At 42.6% G+C, this 18997-nt stretch overlaps 1 protein-coding gene across 5 annotated transcripts in view; it reads right to left on the bottom strand.

The window, feature by feature from the left end:
* tanc1b (tetratricopeptide repeat, ankyrin repeat and coiled-coil containing 1b) overlaps positions 1–18997 on the bottom strand; it is a 95901-nt gene that overhangs the window by 2854 nt on the left and 74050 nt on the right. For 3 of the 5 annotated variants that reach the window (XM_027290821.1, XM_027290822.1, XM_027290824.1), the window contains 16 exons: positions 16676–16907; positions 16044–16210; positions 13661–14268; positions 12095–12203; positions 11785–11907; positions 9181–9417; positions 8804–8989; positions 7967–8045; positions 3534–3667; positions 3223–3346; positions 2953–3128; positions 2582–2714; positions 1815–1844; positions 1597–1688; positions 1026–1172; positions 53–153 (listed from right to left, as the gene is read on the bottom strand). In XM_027290821.1, coding sequence (XP_027146622.1) covers positions 53–153; positions 1026–1172; positions 1597–1688; positions 1815–1844; positions 2582–2714; positions 2953–3128; positions 3223–3346; positions 3534–3667; positions 7967–8045; positions 8804–8989; positions 9181–9417; positions 11785–11907; positions 12095–12203; positions 13661–14268; positions 16044–16210; positions 16676–16907 — 2678 coding nt within the window. The remainder of the gene's footprint in view (positions 1–52; positions 154–1025; positions 1173–1596; positions 1689–1814; positions 1845–2581; positions 2715–2952; positions 3129–3222; positions 3347–3533; positions 3668–7966; positions 8046–8803; positions 8990–9180; positions 9418–11784; positions 11908–12094; positions 12204–13660; positions 14269–16043; positions 16211–16675; positions 16908–18997) is intronic. The other 2 variants (XM_027290823.1, XM_027290825.1) reach the window with 1 other exon arrangement.

Raw genomic sequence — 18997 nt, 5'->3', positions numbered from 1 at the left:
AATAACATTACCAACCACAGAAGCTAGTTTGGAGCTGCGCTGAATAGTTTACCTGCTGCTTCTTTTAGCTCTTGCACGGGCATAGTAGGCCTCATAGGATTTGGGTTTCAGCTCCAGTGCTTTTGTTGCAAACTCCTCAGCCATCCCGAAATCCTACAACAAGAAACAGATTCAAATGTGGTCACAGTTTCACAGAAATTCAAGTTCACTCCTTGTTGCTTGTTGAATATACAGTGGTGTCCTCAAAGTCATGGCTACGTTTTACCCGTGCTACATCTCTCTAACACTGAAGTTATGAAATACCTGGCAGGCGCTCCATGTTGTTACTGTGGAAACAAATAACAGACATCTTTGTTTTGCTCATATCTACTGCTAGCTTGCAGTATGTAATCACATAAACAGCTGGCTCGCTACACATCTTCCTGCTAGACGTAAGACTTACGTAAACAAACGTCTATGAAGAGCTTTGCTGCAGAAACAATTATCCAGATATGCAAAGACTTCCAGATTTTTTAAAACATTTTAGTCTGTCTGAAACAGTCATTAAATCCATCGTTCTGTTAAAACATTGGGTGAGAACTCTAACAGGAAGAGAGGCAGAACTGCTGGGCACTAGTTAAAGTGAGCAGACAGGCTGGCACATGCAGGAACTGAGATTATTTCACAAGAAAAATTTGTGGAAATTGGAGTCCGCTGCCCAGTATGCTTGTTTCTGCCCATTACCATCTGAACACTAACAAGCTTCCTCTGCCTACACATGCTCGAGTCCTAGTCATACATCCATCTTTTTTTTTTTTGGGTTGTTTGTTGATAACATTTCAAAACAATTCCCAGAATTGAAAGTCTATTCTTCACCAAATATCCATTTAACGACGCCCTTGTGATAGTCATTACACTGACAAATAAGAGTCTGGCACGTGACACGCCTTCTTTAAAGTCATTAAAGGATCGTGCTAAAAATACAGCACTGGATGAGGAACAAAAGAAACAAAAAAGAGAGAGAGAGTGTCTCTCGAGAGGCTTACGTTGGTTTTTCTGCGACAGCGGGAGAGATTGAGATACAGAGAGACCCTCAGGTCCTTAAATGCCTTCAGGTCATCGCCAAAGCCTTCTCTAGGAAACTTCCTCAGGGCGTACTGGTACCTCTGGGCTGCCTCTTTCATCTTCCCTTTCTGGAGGACACACGGAGGGCAAACATGCAGTGAGGAAAACATGGAAGAGAGGAGCAGGGGCAAACTATTCACCAGATATTTCCACTAGAGCTGTTTTCTGGCTTCAGCTTTCCCTTCTCATAAATCTCTCTCTCTCTCACACACACACACACACACACACACACACACAGACATTCACGTACGCAACACCTGATTTGTCATCTCTGCCGCAAAACTCAATTTGTTAAATGTCAGGCATCAATCACGGCTGCTTTGGTGAGCAGCGCGGAACATACACATCTCTTCATTTTCTGCATGTAACTCAGCAAGAAAAGGGACTGACGTCAAAGTTATGCTGAACAGGATTATCTTTTTTTAATATGTATATATAAAATATTAAAAAAAAAACAACACAGGAAAATCCTCCTCACAGTTGACACATTACCTTGTAAAGTAGGTTTCCCTCCTCCATCAGCTTCTGAAGAAGAATGATCAGGATGTCAGGCTTGGAAGTAGCCATGGCCCAAGCAGCGTTCCCTGTTGGGTGTGGAGAGGAAAGAGAGAAGCCAAAAGAGGCGTGTCACGTTGTTGTTTCTGGTGCCAACAGATGGTCACTATATTCTCAGGATATTGGGACAAGGTAAAGTTACCTAAAGATTGTACCTGATCGATCGTAAGGAGACGTTCTGTAGCCTTAGTTTATTGAAGGCAGTTAAGAAAGAGTTAGGAGGGAGAGAGAGCGAAGAGAAAAAAAAAGAGGTCATGCAACAGCGAGAGCAGTCGTTTGTAGTGAAAGGAAAAGGCGTGCGACAAAAGCGTGATGTGGCAATATACAATTATGTGTCACTACACTTGAAACGGTGTTGAATTTTCAGCCATGAATGCATGCAGGCTGTTGAGTGTGGTGAAAGAAAATTTAAAGGTTACTCCCATTACTTTTTTTTTTTTTTTTTTTTTGCGGAGTGCACTGCAGATTAAGCCACAGACCCAGATAACTCCACGGATGTCATTTAGGTGATAAGTCACATTCTTAAATTAGCCAAAGCAGCACATGAGGGAGAAGAGGAACACACAGGAGGAACACACACACACACACACACACACACACACACACACACACATGCTGAACAGTGAGTGGAAAGCAGGAATGAAAACAGGGTTTTTCCACAACATTCCACAAAATTAGTCCGAGCTTATTCTTAGTACCATGAGATACCCGAGCAAGACAGGAACGAGCTCCACGTAGAGACAAAACAAAATACTGAGAGTTCCTCAGTGTTTACGGAGACGTGAAAGAACTCAGCAGACCGCAGACAGTTTCTGGGATGACTAACTGATGGCACACAATGCTACATAACATGTTGGCTGAGGAATGAATACGCTAAAGTTCTACATTTCTAGTTTACACTTAAATAAATCAGTGTGCTTACCCAGCTTGGCCCCTTTCTTCAGAAGAGTCACCACCACCGACGTGTTGCGACAGCCTATGGCCCTGTCCAAAGGCCTCATCCCACTGTAGTCCACATGCTCTATCACTGCTCCTCTTTCCACCAAATACTGGACCTACATGACAGCAACACCAGTTTTAAAAAAAACAAAACTCACAAACAACGTATCCTACAGTCAGGCGCTAACACAGAGACGTATGTGTTCAATAATGGCGCAGGCATGCTCTGAATTAAGGCTAAATAATGGGTGCTTGCTTGTGTGGTGTTTGTGAAGACACGGATAAGTGTGTGTGTGTGTGTGTGTGTGTGTGTGTGTGTGTGTGTGTGGACTTTTTTCTACAAATTCCACTCACAATCTCCGCATCGCCGTAAAAGGCGGCGAGGTCCAGCGGAGTTCGTCCGTTTTTGTCCGTGTGGTCGATGACCGCACCTTTCTCCACCAAAAACTGCACTACGTTCTTATGTCCTTTTAAACATGCCCAGCTCAGGGGTGTCAGTCCCTCCTTGTCCATCGAAGTCATAGAGGCACCTTTTAGACAAATATTAGTCATTAAACATTTCGTATTAACACACACACACAGCCTTGTAACTCCTGCAGAATGATATTAATGTTGTTAGCTCACCTTTAGAAAGCAGAAACTCTACGGTGCTCAGGTGACCCTCGCAGGCAGCCACCATGAGTAGGGTCCTGCCCTGCTTGTCGCTGATGTTAATGTCGGCACCGTTCTCCAACAGCAGCTCTGCAATCTAGAAAACAAACAAAAAAAGATCTCAAACACATCCAGGTGCACAGAGCTCAGGCAAAACTTTAAGTTTGTTCATTTAACACCGACCAGGAAGCAATTGGACCAAGAAAATTGACAAAGAGATTGTTGAGGTGCGATTGCAGTGCTGTTGCTGTGGATACAGAAAAGAGCCACTCAGCATGTCTCACCTGCCAGTGTCCCTGTCTGACGGCACAAAATAGAGGAGACACCCCACGCCGGTTGACCTGCTGCACCACCGCCCCCTGCTCCAACAGGAAGTTGCACACCTCCATCTTGCCCCGACCTGCTGCTGCTGTCAAGGCTAAAGCGAAGACACACACGCACACGCAGATGTTAGGAGTGGTGTTGATGTAGTCTTTATTTAGATTTGCACAGAGCAACAAGTTAAGATTAGGATAGAGTAGATGGTGAGATAAAAATTTGAATTTCAAGCACGACGAAGCCAGGACAGGGCGCTGTAGAGCGAGACGACGACATGAGCAACATCTCCCGTCTTTAGCAACCCACAAGTATGTTGAAAAGGAAAGGCCCGGATATAAATAGCGTACGCAATCCCAGAATTCCTGCCATTCTTCACGAAGCAAAGATGAGTAGAGAAATGCTGGTTAATGTTTGGTGCTAATTGAGTTTAAAAAACAGACAATTATGTTATGCTTATTAAACCCATTAAAATCTCGCCTCGAGCTCCCCGGGCCCTACAGAGAGATGAGAATCCAGTCATTTTATGCATCAGCAGACAAACATTAGACAACAAGTCAAACAACTCTGTTTAACACCCGTCCTTGTTTATATTTTGCATCTTTTTTTCGGACCGCGATTAACTGCGTCTAATTCATTTTTAACGGAAAAAAAAGAAAAACATATCAAATGCTGCTGTGGAGAGAGCAAAGACGGATTCTTGAAATGTTCCAACGCTTACAGTTAATCAGCGGCTGCTGATGTATGGGAGCAGATGGGGCGATCTTGAACGAGCGCTGATTGTCCAAACAGAGCGAGATCCACTGTAAGAATTGGAACAGCTCTCAAATTCACCTCCGAGAGATTTAAGGTGCTGCTGAGCCTCCGTATCTGACTGACATCATCCATCTGGATGAACAGTCATCAGAGCCAAACAACCCCGCCCTCCATCTGCTCACAATATGGATATCCTCACACACACACACAGAGCACGGTGAAGAACAATGACTCTGTGCAGCTTAATGTGGATTCTGTTTGTGCTCCCGTATAGGGAGCAACACACATCACCTGAGATGGTCCTGGTCCTCAACATGATGTTTGAAAATGATACCCACATAACTTGCTTTGTCTCAGAAGCACTTTTATTAACATAACAAACATCTCAGCATTCCTGCTCTTCAGAGAAGGAGCTCATTTTTCTAACCACACATATTGTTTCAGTCTGTTCTCGCTCACCTTACCTTATTTTATCTTATCCTTTGTTTTGTAAGCTATTCATCAACCCTTGTCTAAACTCGGCTCCATCTCCTCCTCCAGCCCACCTTCAAAGTTTTGCCTTGACGGTGTGTTGAGGAGGAGACTCTAAATCACTGTCTGATAAAAACAAACAATAACGTTCTTATCCACCACCGCGAGTCTACCACCATGTTGGACAAACCCAGGACAGCACCAACAACAAAAGAGGTTGTGACCTGGCATTTTACTCAACGCTTTGCAGATAAACAACCCGGAACCAACTACGACAAACACTCTACATAACTTCTAACCACAGTTTGGCATTTTTTAATTTGTCCTTGTGTTATTATTGCTCCAGCTACTAATATGTTTTTTGTCAGGGTAAAATTCAACAACTCAATTAAGGATGACTCAATAATCGACAAAATGCCAATTGCCAAAAGGTTGCAGGCGATTATGAAAAGGCAAAACGGAGACATTGATTGTTTTTATAATCTGGCACGTTCGCTTTGCCTGGGGACGTCGCAGATGCTCAATTACATAAGAAATGCATTTATACCGAGCACATAGGCATATTTAAATTGTCTGCAAAAGTTTTCCTTTACACTTAACTGCTCCACGTTGAGGAGAGAAATTAGAAGACGAGAAATTAACAAAATGTCAACGTCCTGTTTATAAATCGGGATGAGGAATCTTTTCTCAGCAAACACAGATAAGTGGAGTGTTCACAGAGCGTGACGCGCAGTAAAAATGCAGGTGTCACTTGACGCAAGAACAAAGAGCATCTTTTCCCCAGGAACCCAGAGCGATCCCACAAATAGCTGCCTGGGTTAGCTGTGCACTTTCTGTACAATACAAACACTCTGTACAATATGAAAGTAATAATAGCAAAGACTTGTACAGAGGAAGAAAAGAGCTCGAGTGATATCATAACTATTAAGAACAGTGGGCGACAATTCTTCAGTAGCTGGACAAAGGCTCAATTAACTGCCAAAGCCTCAAGTCTTGTGTCTTGGAGCACTTGAAAGACGGCTACGTCAGCAAGAACGTCCAGAGACAAACACCCAATGCCGAAATCATTTAGCATTTAAGTGGATTATTGCCATGACAACAACCGACAAGAATAATTTTCACAGAAGTGCCCACTAGAAGCAATGAAAATATATCATAAAATGACATGATTTAGACAAGATTATGCTCCTGCAACACATATGAATCCGTTGATCTTTGTGTCCTCACAACAATGAGGATGATTCTGTGCAGTTAAATAACCTTTCTTTGCATAACGAGGAAGGAGTTTTGCATCCTGAGAGGGAGATTTTAAAAGATGGAGGTCACACAAATGCACAATCCAATCTGCCTCTATTTAAATACAGGAGAAAGAGCGGCCTATTTGTATGGAGATGTAATATGCCATTGAATTTTAAATGTTCACAGAGACAGGTTGTTACTGTAGGATTGTTTCAGACACTTTTAAAGGGGATATTTCAGGACCTTTTCCCTGTTTTGGTATTCTCTGCATCAGAGCGCCGGCTGCTACCAGGTCGGATTATTAAACCAGCAGGCTGAATCAAAGGGATGTGAGGTGAAACTGAGATTTAATATATCGCTATACTCGTTTCTGTTGTTTGCGTCCAGCCAACATGAGTGGAGTCATTTGTCTTTAACACTGCATCTCTAACTGTAACACATCCATAAATATCAATTTCTTTTCAAGCACGACCCAGTTGACAAAAATCAACACTGTGTTCATAATTGCGTCGATTATTTACCTATTTTCCATTAATGCAGATCTCGTTTTTAAATCTGCAAGGGCAGGTGCACAAAATAATGGTCACGTCAAAGGTTTGGGAGTTAGGGAGTATGTTTAAGAGGGTGATTTATTTAACATCCACTTTGTAAATGAAGCTGAGAGGTAAATACTGCAGCAGCTACAGGTGGCTCCAATGTTTGTAGAATCAGGTTTAATAATGTGATGAACAGCGACGAGAAGGCAGGCTCTGGCCATATCTGCAGAAACAGAACAGCGGTTCTATAAAGGAATATTTCTGAGGGACGGCTCTTTGTCCCAGGACTGTAATAAGGTCTGAAGTCCTGCAGTCATTTCACAGGGCACAAGCACCAGTTAACCGCACTGTGGACAGCCTCTCCACTAATAGGCTGACCTACATTCCTGTAGCACTAAACTTTTTTTGTGCTAAATCCTGCCGGCTTACAACTGAGACAGACACAAAAGAGACTATTATTAAAAAATCTATTCTGGTAACAGAAGCATCAAACAAATAAGGTGGGTTGAACATTTATAGCTCTGGATCACTAAACTCGCAGAGCAAAAAGCTCCTGTTGAAGATGAAAGACAACATTACACGCTGCCTGTGTCTGAAACTCGCATAATCAGACGTATTTTTAGTACAAAAAAGTGGAAAAGCAGAACACAACGCGCGTGTGCAAATGAATATTCTTATGATACATCTTGGTGTACGTTGATAATGACTACAAGAGGATAATAATATACTATTCTACTTTGTTCAGCCATAATTTAAACAGTTGTACACTTGACAGCCACCTCCTGCAGGCCATTAACAACAGGCATTGTCCACATCATTTACTCCTGATTAGCCCACTCCATCTCACGCTGCCTGTCATCACTCAGCTTTTAAATCAGGCAGAAGCCCAAACTTACCAGTCGTCGCAAAAGCATTCTCAGACAAGCAAATAAAAATCTATGGATATGTTATCCTACCGCTGGTACACTTAAATGTGTTCGGCGATGTATACAACAGATGGTGGAATAACTTCAAAACATCCAAACTGTTGCTATCATCTTAACACATAGCACCAAGGGGGATACTGCAGCTGAAATCCAGCAGCATGTTGGAAAATCATTGTTCAAAGGAAATGCTGTGTTGACCAAAACTTTAAGTGGAAACCCACATGACCCACAATAAGTAATGCTTTTACCAGAAAGTACAGCGCAGGAAAAAAAACTTGGAACAGCCATAAAAATTGCACAGGCATTTCAGGATGAGCGACCTCTACATCAAACAGAGAGCATTGCTGTGCAGGAGACAGATACAAGACCCTTCCACTGCAGCAGCTACGGCAGTGCGGTCCATGATACTAAAACAAAACAGCGAGTGATAATACCGGAGAGTCTCGTAATGCAAAAAGGTGGATGAAAACATACCTGTCTCTCCCCACAGAGTGTCGTGGCTATCAATTTGCACGGCGTGCTCATTACTCAACGCCAGCAAGGCCCTCACAACCTGCCAGAAAAAGAAACTTAGATTAATGGCGTACTGTTTCAGCATGAGATATCAAATAACCCTTCAAGAGGTTTGAAACATGCTAATGCTGTAGAAGAATAACAATGAAAAATTTAATATTGCTGCCTGAGAAAACAATTATAAATTAATCACAGCAGACTAGGGAATGACTGGTATGAGGTTACGTGAGTTGAGTCCAATTTGATTAATACTTAAGACTTTAACGGGGTCTCCTCTACATGCGGGGTGACCGCTTAGTTTGGCCCAGTTGTGTTATTCTAAGCCAGGCCTCAGGATCCCATTCCAACTAATGAGGAAGCCAAAATAAACCTTGAGCCTGCATCGCACCTGGGCGGCTGAATGCGCTGCACTGTGATTGATCCCTGAATCGCGCTTTCAGACGCACAAGGCCGAAAAACACTTCGAACTTTTAAGTCATCAACATTGAGGACGAGATGTGTCCAAATTGTATCTACTGTTGCCTCGGCTCTTTGAAATTCTTTGCGGAAGGCTGTTGTGAAAAACACACAAGGATGAACAGGTGGTGTGCTGCCGTAAAGTATGAACAAACAAATTCAACGAGGAGCACATTTGTTTTGTGGTATGCAGTGTTTTGAAACAAGCTTATTTCCTTTTTGTAGCGAGATACGACTTCATAAAGAGGACATGAAGAGTTTCTTTATCGTATCCTCGGGTAAATTCAATCTTTTCATGTGCGACTGTGTGAGGTAAAATACGTGCATGTGCGTCAGTCGGACCTGTGTGTGTCCCATGCTGGAGGCTGCTATCAAAGCCTGCTGCAGAGCTTTGTTCTTCAGAGCGCAGTCCTGCTGCTGCCCCTCAGCACTCCATTCTAGCTCCAGCAGGTACTGGATAATCTCTGGGTGTCCTCGGAGAGCGGCATGGACCAGCGCGCACTGGCCACTCTTATCTACATGATCAACCTGGTGGAAATACAACATGGTTAGTTTCAACAACTGGGGTAAATTTACTGTGTGTTTAAATAATATTGAGTTATGTGCTGCATCAGTGAGGCTGAGGAGAGTCTGTGCAGATAGCCTAAAGACTGTTTATGTAATCACAGGTTTAATGTTTCCAAACTCTAACTCTAGGGTTAAAGATATTAGTTCCTCACCTTGGATCCCCTCTTGCAGAGCAGCATGACTAATCCCAAGTGTCCTGCAGCAGCTGAGAAGCAGAGAGGGTTCATGCCATTTTCGGACACGACATCCATGCTGGCGCCAAACTCAAGCAGCAGGGAGGCAATTTCCTGGTGCCCAAGGTGGCACTGGACACAGAGCACTGGCGCGTTGTTCAGCACCTCCGTACGATAATTCACGTTCGCCCCACCGAGCATCAGCAGACGGCTCACCTGATTGAGCAAATGAAAATGCAAACACAGACAGCTGGTTTGGAACAATGTTGTTGTTGCCATGTTACCATCTGTGCATTTGTATTATCTGCAAACAATTTTATTTTATTACATTTATAAGCCGTCTTATAAAATAAAATAAAAAGACAAACAAATGCGTCTTTTACTGTTTCCTTTCAACTGAATTAAAGATTAATGGAACTGCCAAAATAACTGACATCAACATGCTGTTATATCAAGGTGAAACACTTGGCTCGATTTAACCATGTCATGTCAAGTCAAGTCAATTTTATGTACACATCCCAAGGGGCAAATGGATGAAACATCTGGAAGAGCAACAGAGGAAGGATCCTGGAGCTGAGACGGACAGACATGCAACAGATGTCGAATGTAACGAATAGACAGAAATAGCTAAATTAAGGTAAATGAGAAAATCAGGGTGATAAAATTATACAACATATATGAAGAATATTATCCAAGAGTATCATGTGAATCCTTATGCACTCATTATTCATCTTTAAGGTACCTTCAGACAGAAGATAAAACATTCATTTACATTACATTTAGTCGTTTAGCAGATGCTTTTATCCAAAAATCCATCCATTACAAAAAAGAGGTGAGCAATCATGGCAAAGTGCATTCTCTTCCACGATGAGGAAATCAATAATAAAAGCTTAGTCAAACAGAACCACAAAGCCAAATGAGTATCCGACAAGAGGAAATGAATTTGTCTGTTATTTGTTGGATCCACTCTGGAGTAAATTAACAGCAATTCTCTGTTTTCCCCCCAGAGGACAGAACAAGGTCATTTTGTCTATTTGAGTGATGTTGCACTTTCACACAATAACTTCCAAACAGACACCGAGGCTGACAACACTAAGAAAAAAAACACGTAGGATAATTTAGCTCCAAGCCAGAATACATCACTGCAGCAGGAAAGGCCAATTATTTTCTCTCCCTCAAAATTAATTAGAAAAAATATATGTTAGAAGCAGTAGCAGAAGCTCTACTGCTACTAGCTTTAACTTTAATTTATACTTACAATTAAAAAGAGAGTTTATCCTTATGTGACTTTCTGTCCCCTGTTCATCTTGCGCTGACCTAATCGCGCTTCCCATTTTCTTTATCCTGGCACACATTTCATCAATATCTACTGCCCAATTTCCTGCAAACATTTTTCATTTTGTGTGCCGGTTATATGAGAAAAGGAATACATGAGTAATATCTGATCTGATAATCAATGGCTAATCACTGTGTGAAAGAAGCAGATGACTATTTGAAGTCTGGAAATATTCAGCTACAGGATGCAAACTTTTCTTTTCTTTCACGTCGTAATAAATGGTTGTTATATGTGATAGTGCAGTCCTGCCAACCGGCCTTCATTAACTAAAGTAACATTTTCTCTACTCTACATGAGTCTACCAACATGAGACACACACTGTGTAGATTGGTATTGTTATATAAGCAACAGAACAAGAACAAGAAAAATAAAATTTTTACAAGAGAAGAGAAAACGCTTTGAACGCTGAATTGAAAAATAGATAAAAGAGCTGGTGAAGCAGTAAACTTTTATATTTTGACACACCATTTTAATTATGTGACTCACTCCTGCTCTAATTATTTGTGTAATCATTTTTTTGTCTGCCTTGTTAACGGCCTTTCCTTTTGGCCTCGCCGACCAGAGTCAGTCACGGATCGAGCTAATGATAAGAAATGATATGCATCAGTCTAGGATTCAGAGCATCTTTATACTGCTTTTCATGGTGGTTTGCATTGTTAATCTGTGCTGAGCTCGCCCTCATCCCATCGAGTGGCTGTAAAGAACAGAGCGTGACATTTATAATAATTGACTTAACCACATGTTTAAAACGATTCATTAATTACACGTTCAGCTTAACATAAGGAAATGTGAGCATGGTCTGCTGAAACCTATCCACACTCAGACCTGCAGGAGCGCTGACACCCAATAAATTTGGATTTCTGTTTGGGGGTAATAAAAAAAAAGTGTCAGAATTGTCCAGCAATCCCTCCATAACAGAGATTTAGTAGAAATCGACTGTGATACCCATACTTCAATACTTTCAAACTTTATTTTTGATAGAGACAGCTGAAGAGTGACAGGAATGTGGGGGGAGAGAGAGAGATGGGGAACGACATGCAGCAAAGGGCCACAGGTTTGATTTGAACCCTGGGCCGATGCTGAGCCTTCATACATGGGGTGGATGCTTTACCAACTGAGCTAATCGACACCAAAACATAAAAAAATGTTTAAACTGCATCAATTAAATTCTGTTTTCATTATGTAATGAGCCTGAATTTGTTTGTTTCAGGTCCAACAGAGACACACGAGCTGGAGAACATCTTTACCTTGACGTTGGGTGTGTAGAGATTCCTCAGGGAGGCCAAGGCTGCAGAAAGCCCATCAGCACTGCAGCTGATCCACAGAGCCTGCAGCACACTGGATGACACACCTGTTTTCTTACTCAGGCCCTGCATACACACACACACACAGACACAGCAGACACAACACATATATGAATGCAAGTCAGAACTCGTGGCTTATCCTCTGGTGAACTACACTCTCACACACATAAAACGAACACTATAAAATTCTTAGAAGGGATGGATTTCAATCAAAGATGAACGTAGGAAGCATCTACAGGTCCCAGAGCTGTACCTTGAAGATGTGCGCTTTGAGGATGTGATGTCCCAGTTCCATGGTCTGCTGGCGATTCAGTTTCCCCTCTTGGCGGGAAAGCATGAAAGCCATAAGAGCATGTCCAGTCCTGGGTGAGGAAACAACAAAGAGGACACTCGGCTGTGAAGCGAAACACGTAATAAATGAAATGACAAAATTAATGTTTGGAATATGTTTTCATGATATGATCTCTTCCATTTCAGGAGCATCTGGATAGTAGCTCAGGTCATGGAAAGTGCCCTTGGCAGAGAGTAATGCCCCGGTGAAGGATGGCGAAGACTGTGAAACCCCTGGGTTCTCCTTCCCTCCTTCACTCAGGCGCTCTGGCATTAATTAATGCAGCACATCATTAAAAGGACATGCATGACTGCAGATCACTTTGATCTGGTTAAAATTCTGTCTATTCGTGCCCAGGCACAAACAGAGAGGCAGCGCAACAGGCTTTTGTCTTGCATGTGCATTCCCTGTGCCAGCCTCTCTAGCCTTTGTTTTTTTTTTTAATGATGGACTTGGAAGACTGTGAATGACCAGAATATGAAGCTCGGCTTTGGTCCACTTAGAGACACCGCTGTGCGAGTAGAGGTGATACTGACAAGCAACAGGGAAGGGGAAACAAAGCAAGCCAAAGTGACATCATTCAACTTATTAAGTGTGAATGACTAAAGTCTCTAGTGTGGGTGTGGGGGGCTCCAGAATTACAATTAGGTAGCGTTACTAAAGCAGATGAGCCTGTCGAAAAGGGCGAGAAGGGCTCGGCAGGAAACTAATAATTTCCTGCAAAATGAAGTCTCGTCTGGAAATTTCACATAGTCTATTTTCTCAAGGATGCTTCAAAGTTTTTTTAGTTACAGGGACACAATGATGAGAATTCACACTCATAACTTCACTTTTATGAAATGAACCCCATACATTTTTGAGAACCAGCTATTTCCAATTAGGGAGACACCCATTACTATTGCTACCAACAGCAAGCACTGAAGAAGAAACTGTTTTTTTTTTTTTTAATTGTTTGTTTTTGATGCAAATTCAGCTACTCTGTCAGAGGCAGATCTCTGTATGTCAGCAGTGTCTTTGCCAATTGTTGATTGCGAGTAACAAAATAACAAGTTGCGATACTGTACAATAGCAGCTCCATCAAAGATTGTGGGTCTGCCAATAACATCTCAAACTCAGTTTCCTTGCTGACTCACCCATGAGTCATGCTGCACTTAGAGTCCTTCATGACGGTTTGCTTTGCATGTAAAGTGGTGGCCATTATTCACATACTATTAACAGCTAATTCAGAACTTTGCTGAGAAGTACAAATGTTCTTGAGAGTGCTGTCTGCAAATTGTCCAAGAAACAGTCTCAAAAATCACTTTAAGGACATTTTAATTAACAGCTTTTTTGGAAATTAATTTGACTACTGCCATGTAATTATCACCGTGGCTTAATTTATACTTGCTTACAGACTGTTTGAAGTCTACTTGTGATGCATTGCAAGAATATTTGTCATGCCTGTAATAGTAGCCCTTGCTGCATTTGCTTCCAAAGGAGAGGACTGACCTGGGGTCACAGAGGAAGTCTGTACTCTCTCCGTCAGCTCTCCACACCAGCCACTCTCTGAAGGAGGGGTGGCAAAACATGCGCGTCTTGTCCCGCCGTTTGATGAGGAAGCATGAGAGCAGCTCCATGCGTTGTTGGAAGTCCTCCCATGGCAGCTCCCCTTGGATGTAGCCGGCGTTGATGGCGTGGAACAGCTGCTCGTCGGTCATGGGGTGCAGGGAAGCGAGCGCCACGTTGAGGATGGGCAGTGAGCGCTCAAAGGCTGAGTTGGTCATGAACTTCATGTTGCACTGTAACTGGTAGAGCTCAGCCAGCGAGACGGGCACCACTTTGTAGCTGGCGCTCTTGATCACTAGGTGGCCTCTCTCGAACAGATCCAGGGTGAGTTTGAGATACAGGTAGGAGCCCTGGCTGCGCGAGATCAGGTGACCACTGAGCTTGCCAACTGTGATAGGGTCGGCCTTGCCGTTCAGGCTGATATTGTTCATAATATCCTTGCTGCCGTTGATGCGGTACTGGATATACGAATTGAGGTCGTTACTTATCTCTTTGTTGTCGGTAAAGTCATCCAAAGAAATCTTGGAGAACGGCAGGAGGCTGGTGATCTCCTATGGAAGAGACAAGGTCAGACAGTCAGTAAAAGTCCAAATCAAATATTATATTTTCCTGTTTGTCTCTACAAAACAAATTGTTTTGTATTCACAGGAATTATGGCTCAAAAGCATTTTTCAAAATAAAAGTCTCCTAGTGTGTGTTCACTATCAGGACTGTCTTTGAGCAGTGAGGATGCAAACACATTGAGCTATCAGCCCAAAGCAGACACTTGTTACTGTTGGAAATATGGCTATGAAAAAAAAAAAAAAACAGGACTCGGAAAGTGAGTATTCATAGGCAGGGGATGGATGAGATGGTGGTGGTGGGGAGAAAGACAACAGGAACACTTCTACCAGAGGTCTGAGCCAGAGCTCACATTTCAATCTATGTCCTGGGGGTTGGAGAAATCAATGCACCTTAATCCTCCGATCCCAGCCTGTCTGAGGAGAGAGAAACATTGCCTCGGTGAGATAAGACCTCTCTCTTCCTCATCGCAACAAGGTACAGCAAACAGACACACAATACACATGTATTCACACGTGCACGGAGTCACCGAAATGTACTGATCGTAATCCCGGAGGTAGGTGAAGTGCTAGCAACACCTCACAGATAGACCAGATATTAGTCTAGCAAGCAAAGGGCAATATCCTGATCCCGACCTCCTTGGTGAAATCCTATTTGTTTGCTCAAAGTGTAAAACAATACTGTGACACTTTTCATGACACTTCTACACACAAAAAACGATGCTGTGGTTGCAAACAGAAGAGTATATTTTCATGGCTTCCACTGAAGGAAGAGCATTAACTGGACTCTCCGATGCTATATGAATGATTCATCCCTTTTATCTCCTACTCACTCAGACACTGTGACGCGAAGCTGACCGGAGAGTTTAGAGGTTGTGACACAAATTCCCTTCAATTAAGAAACCTGATTTAAGTGTCAATCAGAGCCCAACTATTTAAAGCAAATCACATCGTGTGCAGTCATCTGGGACATCAAAAAAAAAAAAATCTTTCCACACCATAAACTGATCCTGATGAATTAATAAAGGTGAAAACACAGCGCTGAATACAAAACGTCAGTGGAACAATATATTGATTTAGCACATCCAGATAACATCGCCATGAACTAAATATTAATTCTGGCTCACAGTTTCTGGCACACTGCATACTGATGGACACCACCACCTCGGCCTGGCTTCAGGCTGAGCATTAATAACTTGAGTTCTGGATGTCAGTCAGTCAGCTATCACATTATTATCCCAGGCTCAGAGCCCCGTCCCAGCAAAGAGAATCAGTCGTTGCGTGTCAAAGCCTCAGCCATCGCCAGTGTGAGCTCAACACAGCACATCTCTGTAACTGGTCGACCTAGTGTCACTATCCCTCCAAGCTAGTCAGCTCAAAGTGACTGACTTCTCCTTCCCTGCCATGCATCCTTGATTCCCGGGTCACTGATACTTCTTGGATGTTTCTGGATACGCCTGACAAAAAATGACTCTGTAGGGAGTAGAGTATGACAAGGAAAAGCAGCTCGTTGAACCTTTCAACTCTCGTACTTGTCTGATGGCCGTTAGTGAGAGTGTCAGGGAGTGAAGGCGGATTGGACTGCAATCGTAGAAATGAGATAATCTACTGTAACAAGATGATTAGAAGAATCTCTGAACACAAGCAGGTTAATTTGAAGCATCTGAAGGGCCTGGATGATGATGATTCATTCTATTGTGCATGATAAGCTGAACTCAGTGTTTTTTTGTTGTTGTATTATTATTAATAAGAGCTTCCTTCCTTACCAGTAAATTGACCCGGACAGTGACCACCAGTTTAAGCCAGGGGGGGAACTTGGCAATGATCTTAGTGATGAAGGAGGCGATGGTGTCTCCGTAGTCGGGTTTATGGAACTCGGCTTCGTTGAGCCCGTCTATCAAGATAATGTGGTCCTCCTCTGGTATTTTCCTCTCTGGAAACACACAATAACCAACAAAAGTAAGACAACATGCAGTGAGGTACAGCTCATAGGAATATCAGCTTAACTGAACCACCCCACAGTGAGTGTGCGGAGAGGCGCCTTGTGTCAATGCAGGAGCTAAACCCTCTCTCTCTGTGGTGCCGTGAGAGTGAGTGGTTTACTTAGATTCATCAGCTACACAGCTGCTGCTCCCACTCCTTACTGAAATGTCAAGTTACATTTGCTCTGTAAATATAACAGTTAATACTTTCCAGTGGCAGCTGGTTGAGTTGCTCTGGGGAATCTTTCTTTCCATGAATCTTTGTTATCATTATAAACTTGTAAGAGTCTAATTTAAACATCCCGATAATGTTCTGAAGCTTAAGTGTTTCTTTACGACAGAGCAAACTTACAACTTACATTCAATCTCCAGCAAATGAGCCTACAAACATAAAATATTATATAATGGTGTTTTACCTTTACGAAGGTTGGCTAGTGGCTCCAGGACACCCCTACGGAAAGCAGCCATGGGGTCTTGGACGCAGGAGCGCAGACTGAGCATGCTCTGGAGGTGGGGCTCTTTCAGCAACAGCTCCCGGTACGCACTGAGCTGATGCGCTCTGCACAGCAGGGCAGCGATACTATGTACAAACTCCGGTACAAGGCAAGTGTACGTGTTATCCGCCTGGCAGTAGTGATATGCCACCACCTGGAACACAGAGGGAAGGGAGAAAAACAGATAACATTCTGGGTTATTTCAGGCTGCAGATGAATTAAAAACATTAAAGTAATAAATAAAGAGCCTAATTTAGTTTTGGCTTGAGTAATGAAAAATATGCAAAGAAGGGAACATTCAGTAACCTCAAATTATTCACAAAAGCCAGCTGCCTTGTTGAATAAACACAAATTCTGTGCATACTGTGTTGATGTCTTTCTATATTCATAACCTTCACAAAGTCACATATTATTTCTTTAAACCAAGTTGAGAAAATGACTTTAGCGACACTAGTCCACACAGAAGGGATGATGAAGTGACTGGGCAACGGCTGACCACCTCAGATAAACTCCAGTATGAAAAGGAGTCTGTGGATCCCAGGTGTAATTCTAAAGGAAGGATCTGCTGTGTCTGAACAGGTTGCTGCCGTGTTCAAAGGAGGTCTGCTTTAGACAGAACAAGTATGGAGAGGTATGGGGAAGAAAAGTTAAATAAAAAAAGAGAGATATGCCCTGAGGATGTAAGACTCTGTTCTTATTACAGTCCAACCTGGAGAAGGTGACACACTTCCAGGGGCAGCAGCAGGAGGTAGCAGGTGACCCGTTCTTCAGCTGGCTTTACCTCTGCTGCTGCTGACTATTGCTGCATCAACAACCAAGACCAGAGAAGTCGCTAACTAGACTTTCTACTTTGTTCTGAGGTTGCACAGAAGTAATTACATGTGATGTATGACTCAGATCCTTCCCACTGAATCATGGCAGTCACCTGGATGCATCAGGTACCGTTGGGAAACAACTTGGTAGAAGTTTTATGGGACAAATCTTATTCTCAGATGTACTGTGTATACTGGAATATACTGGATTACCATGATAGTAGCCTAAATTTAACTGAAATAACAAAAAGACAACGAGTGACTGAGAGGTCTAAAACAAAGACAGGTAGATTAAACCATAAACTTTCAACACCACTCCAGGGCCATTACATGGTGGTGCTTAAAGAGGGAAGTGCGATTTCAAACAAGTAATTGCAATCCAGGTGGAACAAAAGGAGCCTTGTCTACGGCGCATTTTATCCCTTTTCATGACCCCAATATCACCTGCATGTCTCCAGATGCACACTCTTTACAAAAGTGACAAAATGATGCACGGCAAAGCCGATTTGGTAGCACAGTCAAAATGCTCCGGCAAAGAAAAGAAAGAAAATGACACTTTTTTACAACTGCATGGGACTGCATTAAATCTGCTCTACGTGTCACCAGAAAAAAACATGAAAATGAGAGAACAGGAACTAAATGAAAGGAGATGATTCATAAATCCTTTCAAAACATGATTAAATATTACACTACAGCAGGGGATTCGGCACAGTGCAAATCTGTATTGCTTCCATGTTCTGTATGCCACGATGACTCAGTCAAGTCACCTGTGATTAATTACATCTGCGATGTGTTTTTTTTTTCTGTCTGAGAGAAAACACACAGACTGTGGAACACTTTTCTCTTGGGGCGTTTTACGTGTCACACAAACTGAGGGATTTGTTGGAAAGATGCGATAACAAAGCAAGAAGAAGGGAGCTGTGAAATTAGGTTCAGTAAATACAGTAAACTAAACTAATCTGCAGTCTGTATAACACAATATCTTTGTATGGGTGTCTGCTGTAGACTACTGCTTCATCAACAAGCAATAAGAAATTCAACAAATGATGCAACATTCTGCAGTGCACCTGCGGTTCTTCATCTACCACCACACAAACAATTACTTCACTGTCGAGGAACAATGCGTATAAATGTGCCATAGGAGTAAAGACATAAAACTTGCAATAAACCATAAAATGTAATGGCCTCGGTGGCCCCGTTATGAGACCACTTTTAAATCAATGATTAAAAAGAACTGACAGATTTTGACAGAAGCTGCTTGGTGTTGCATCAGTATTCACACATCACAGGAACAGAGCCCCTGTGAGAGCGTCTGTTGGAAACACTTTACACAATAATTGGCTGGAGGGACATTGCTTGGATTTCATAGACATTTAAATCCTCACATGTGCATGAACTTCCGGCAGCAGATGGAAACTGCACAATAGTGGTC

This window comes from Larimichthys crocea, chromosome XVIII (genome assembly GCF_000972845.2).
Source record: "Larimichthys crocea isolate SSNF chromosome XVIII, L_crocea_2.0, whole genome shotgun sequence".
NCBI classification, from domain to species: domain Eukaryota; kingdom Metazoa; phylum Chordata; class Actinopteri; family Sciaenidae; genus Larimichthys; species Larimichthys crocea.
The sequence above is the reverse complement of the archived record's forward strand: the minus strand, read 5'-3'. Positions and strand labels throughout refer to the sequence as shown.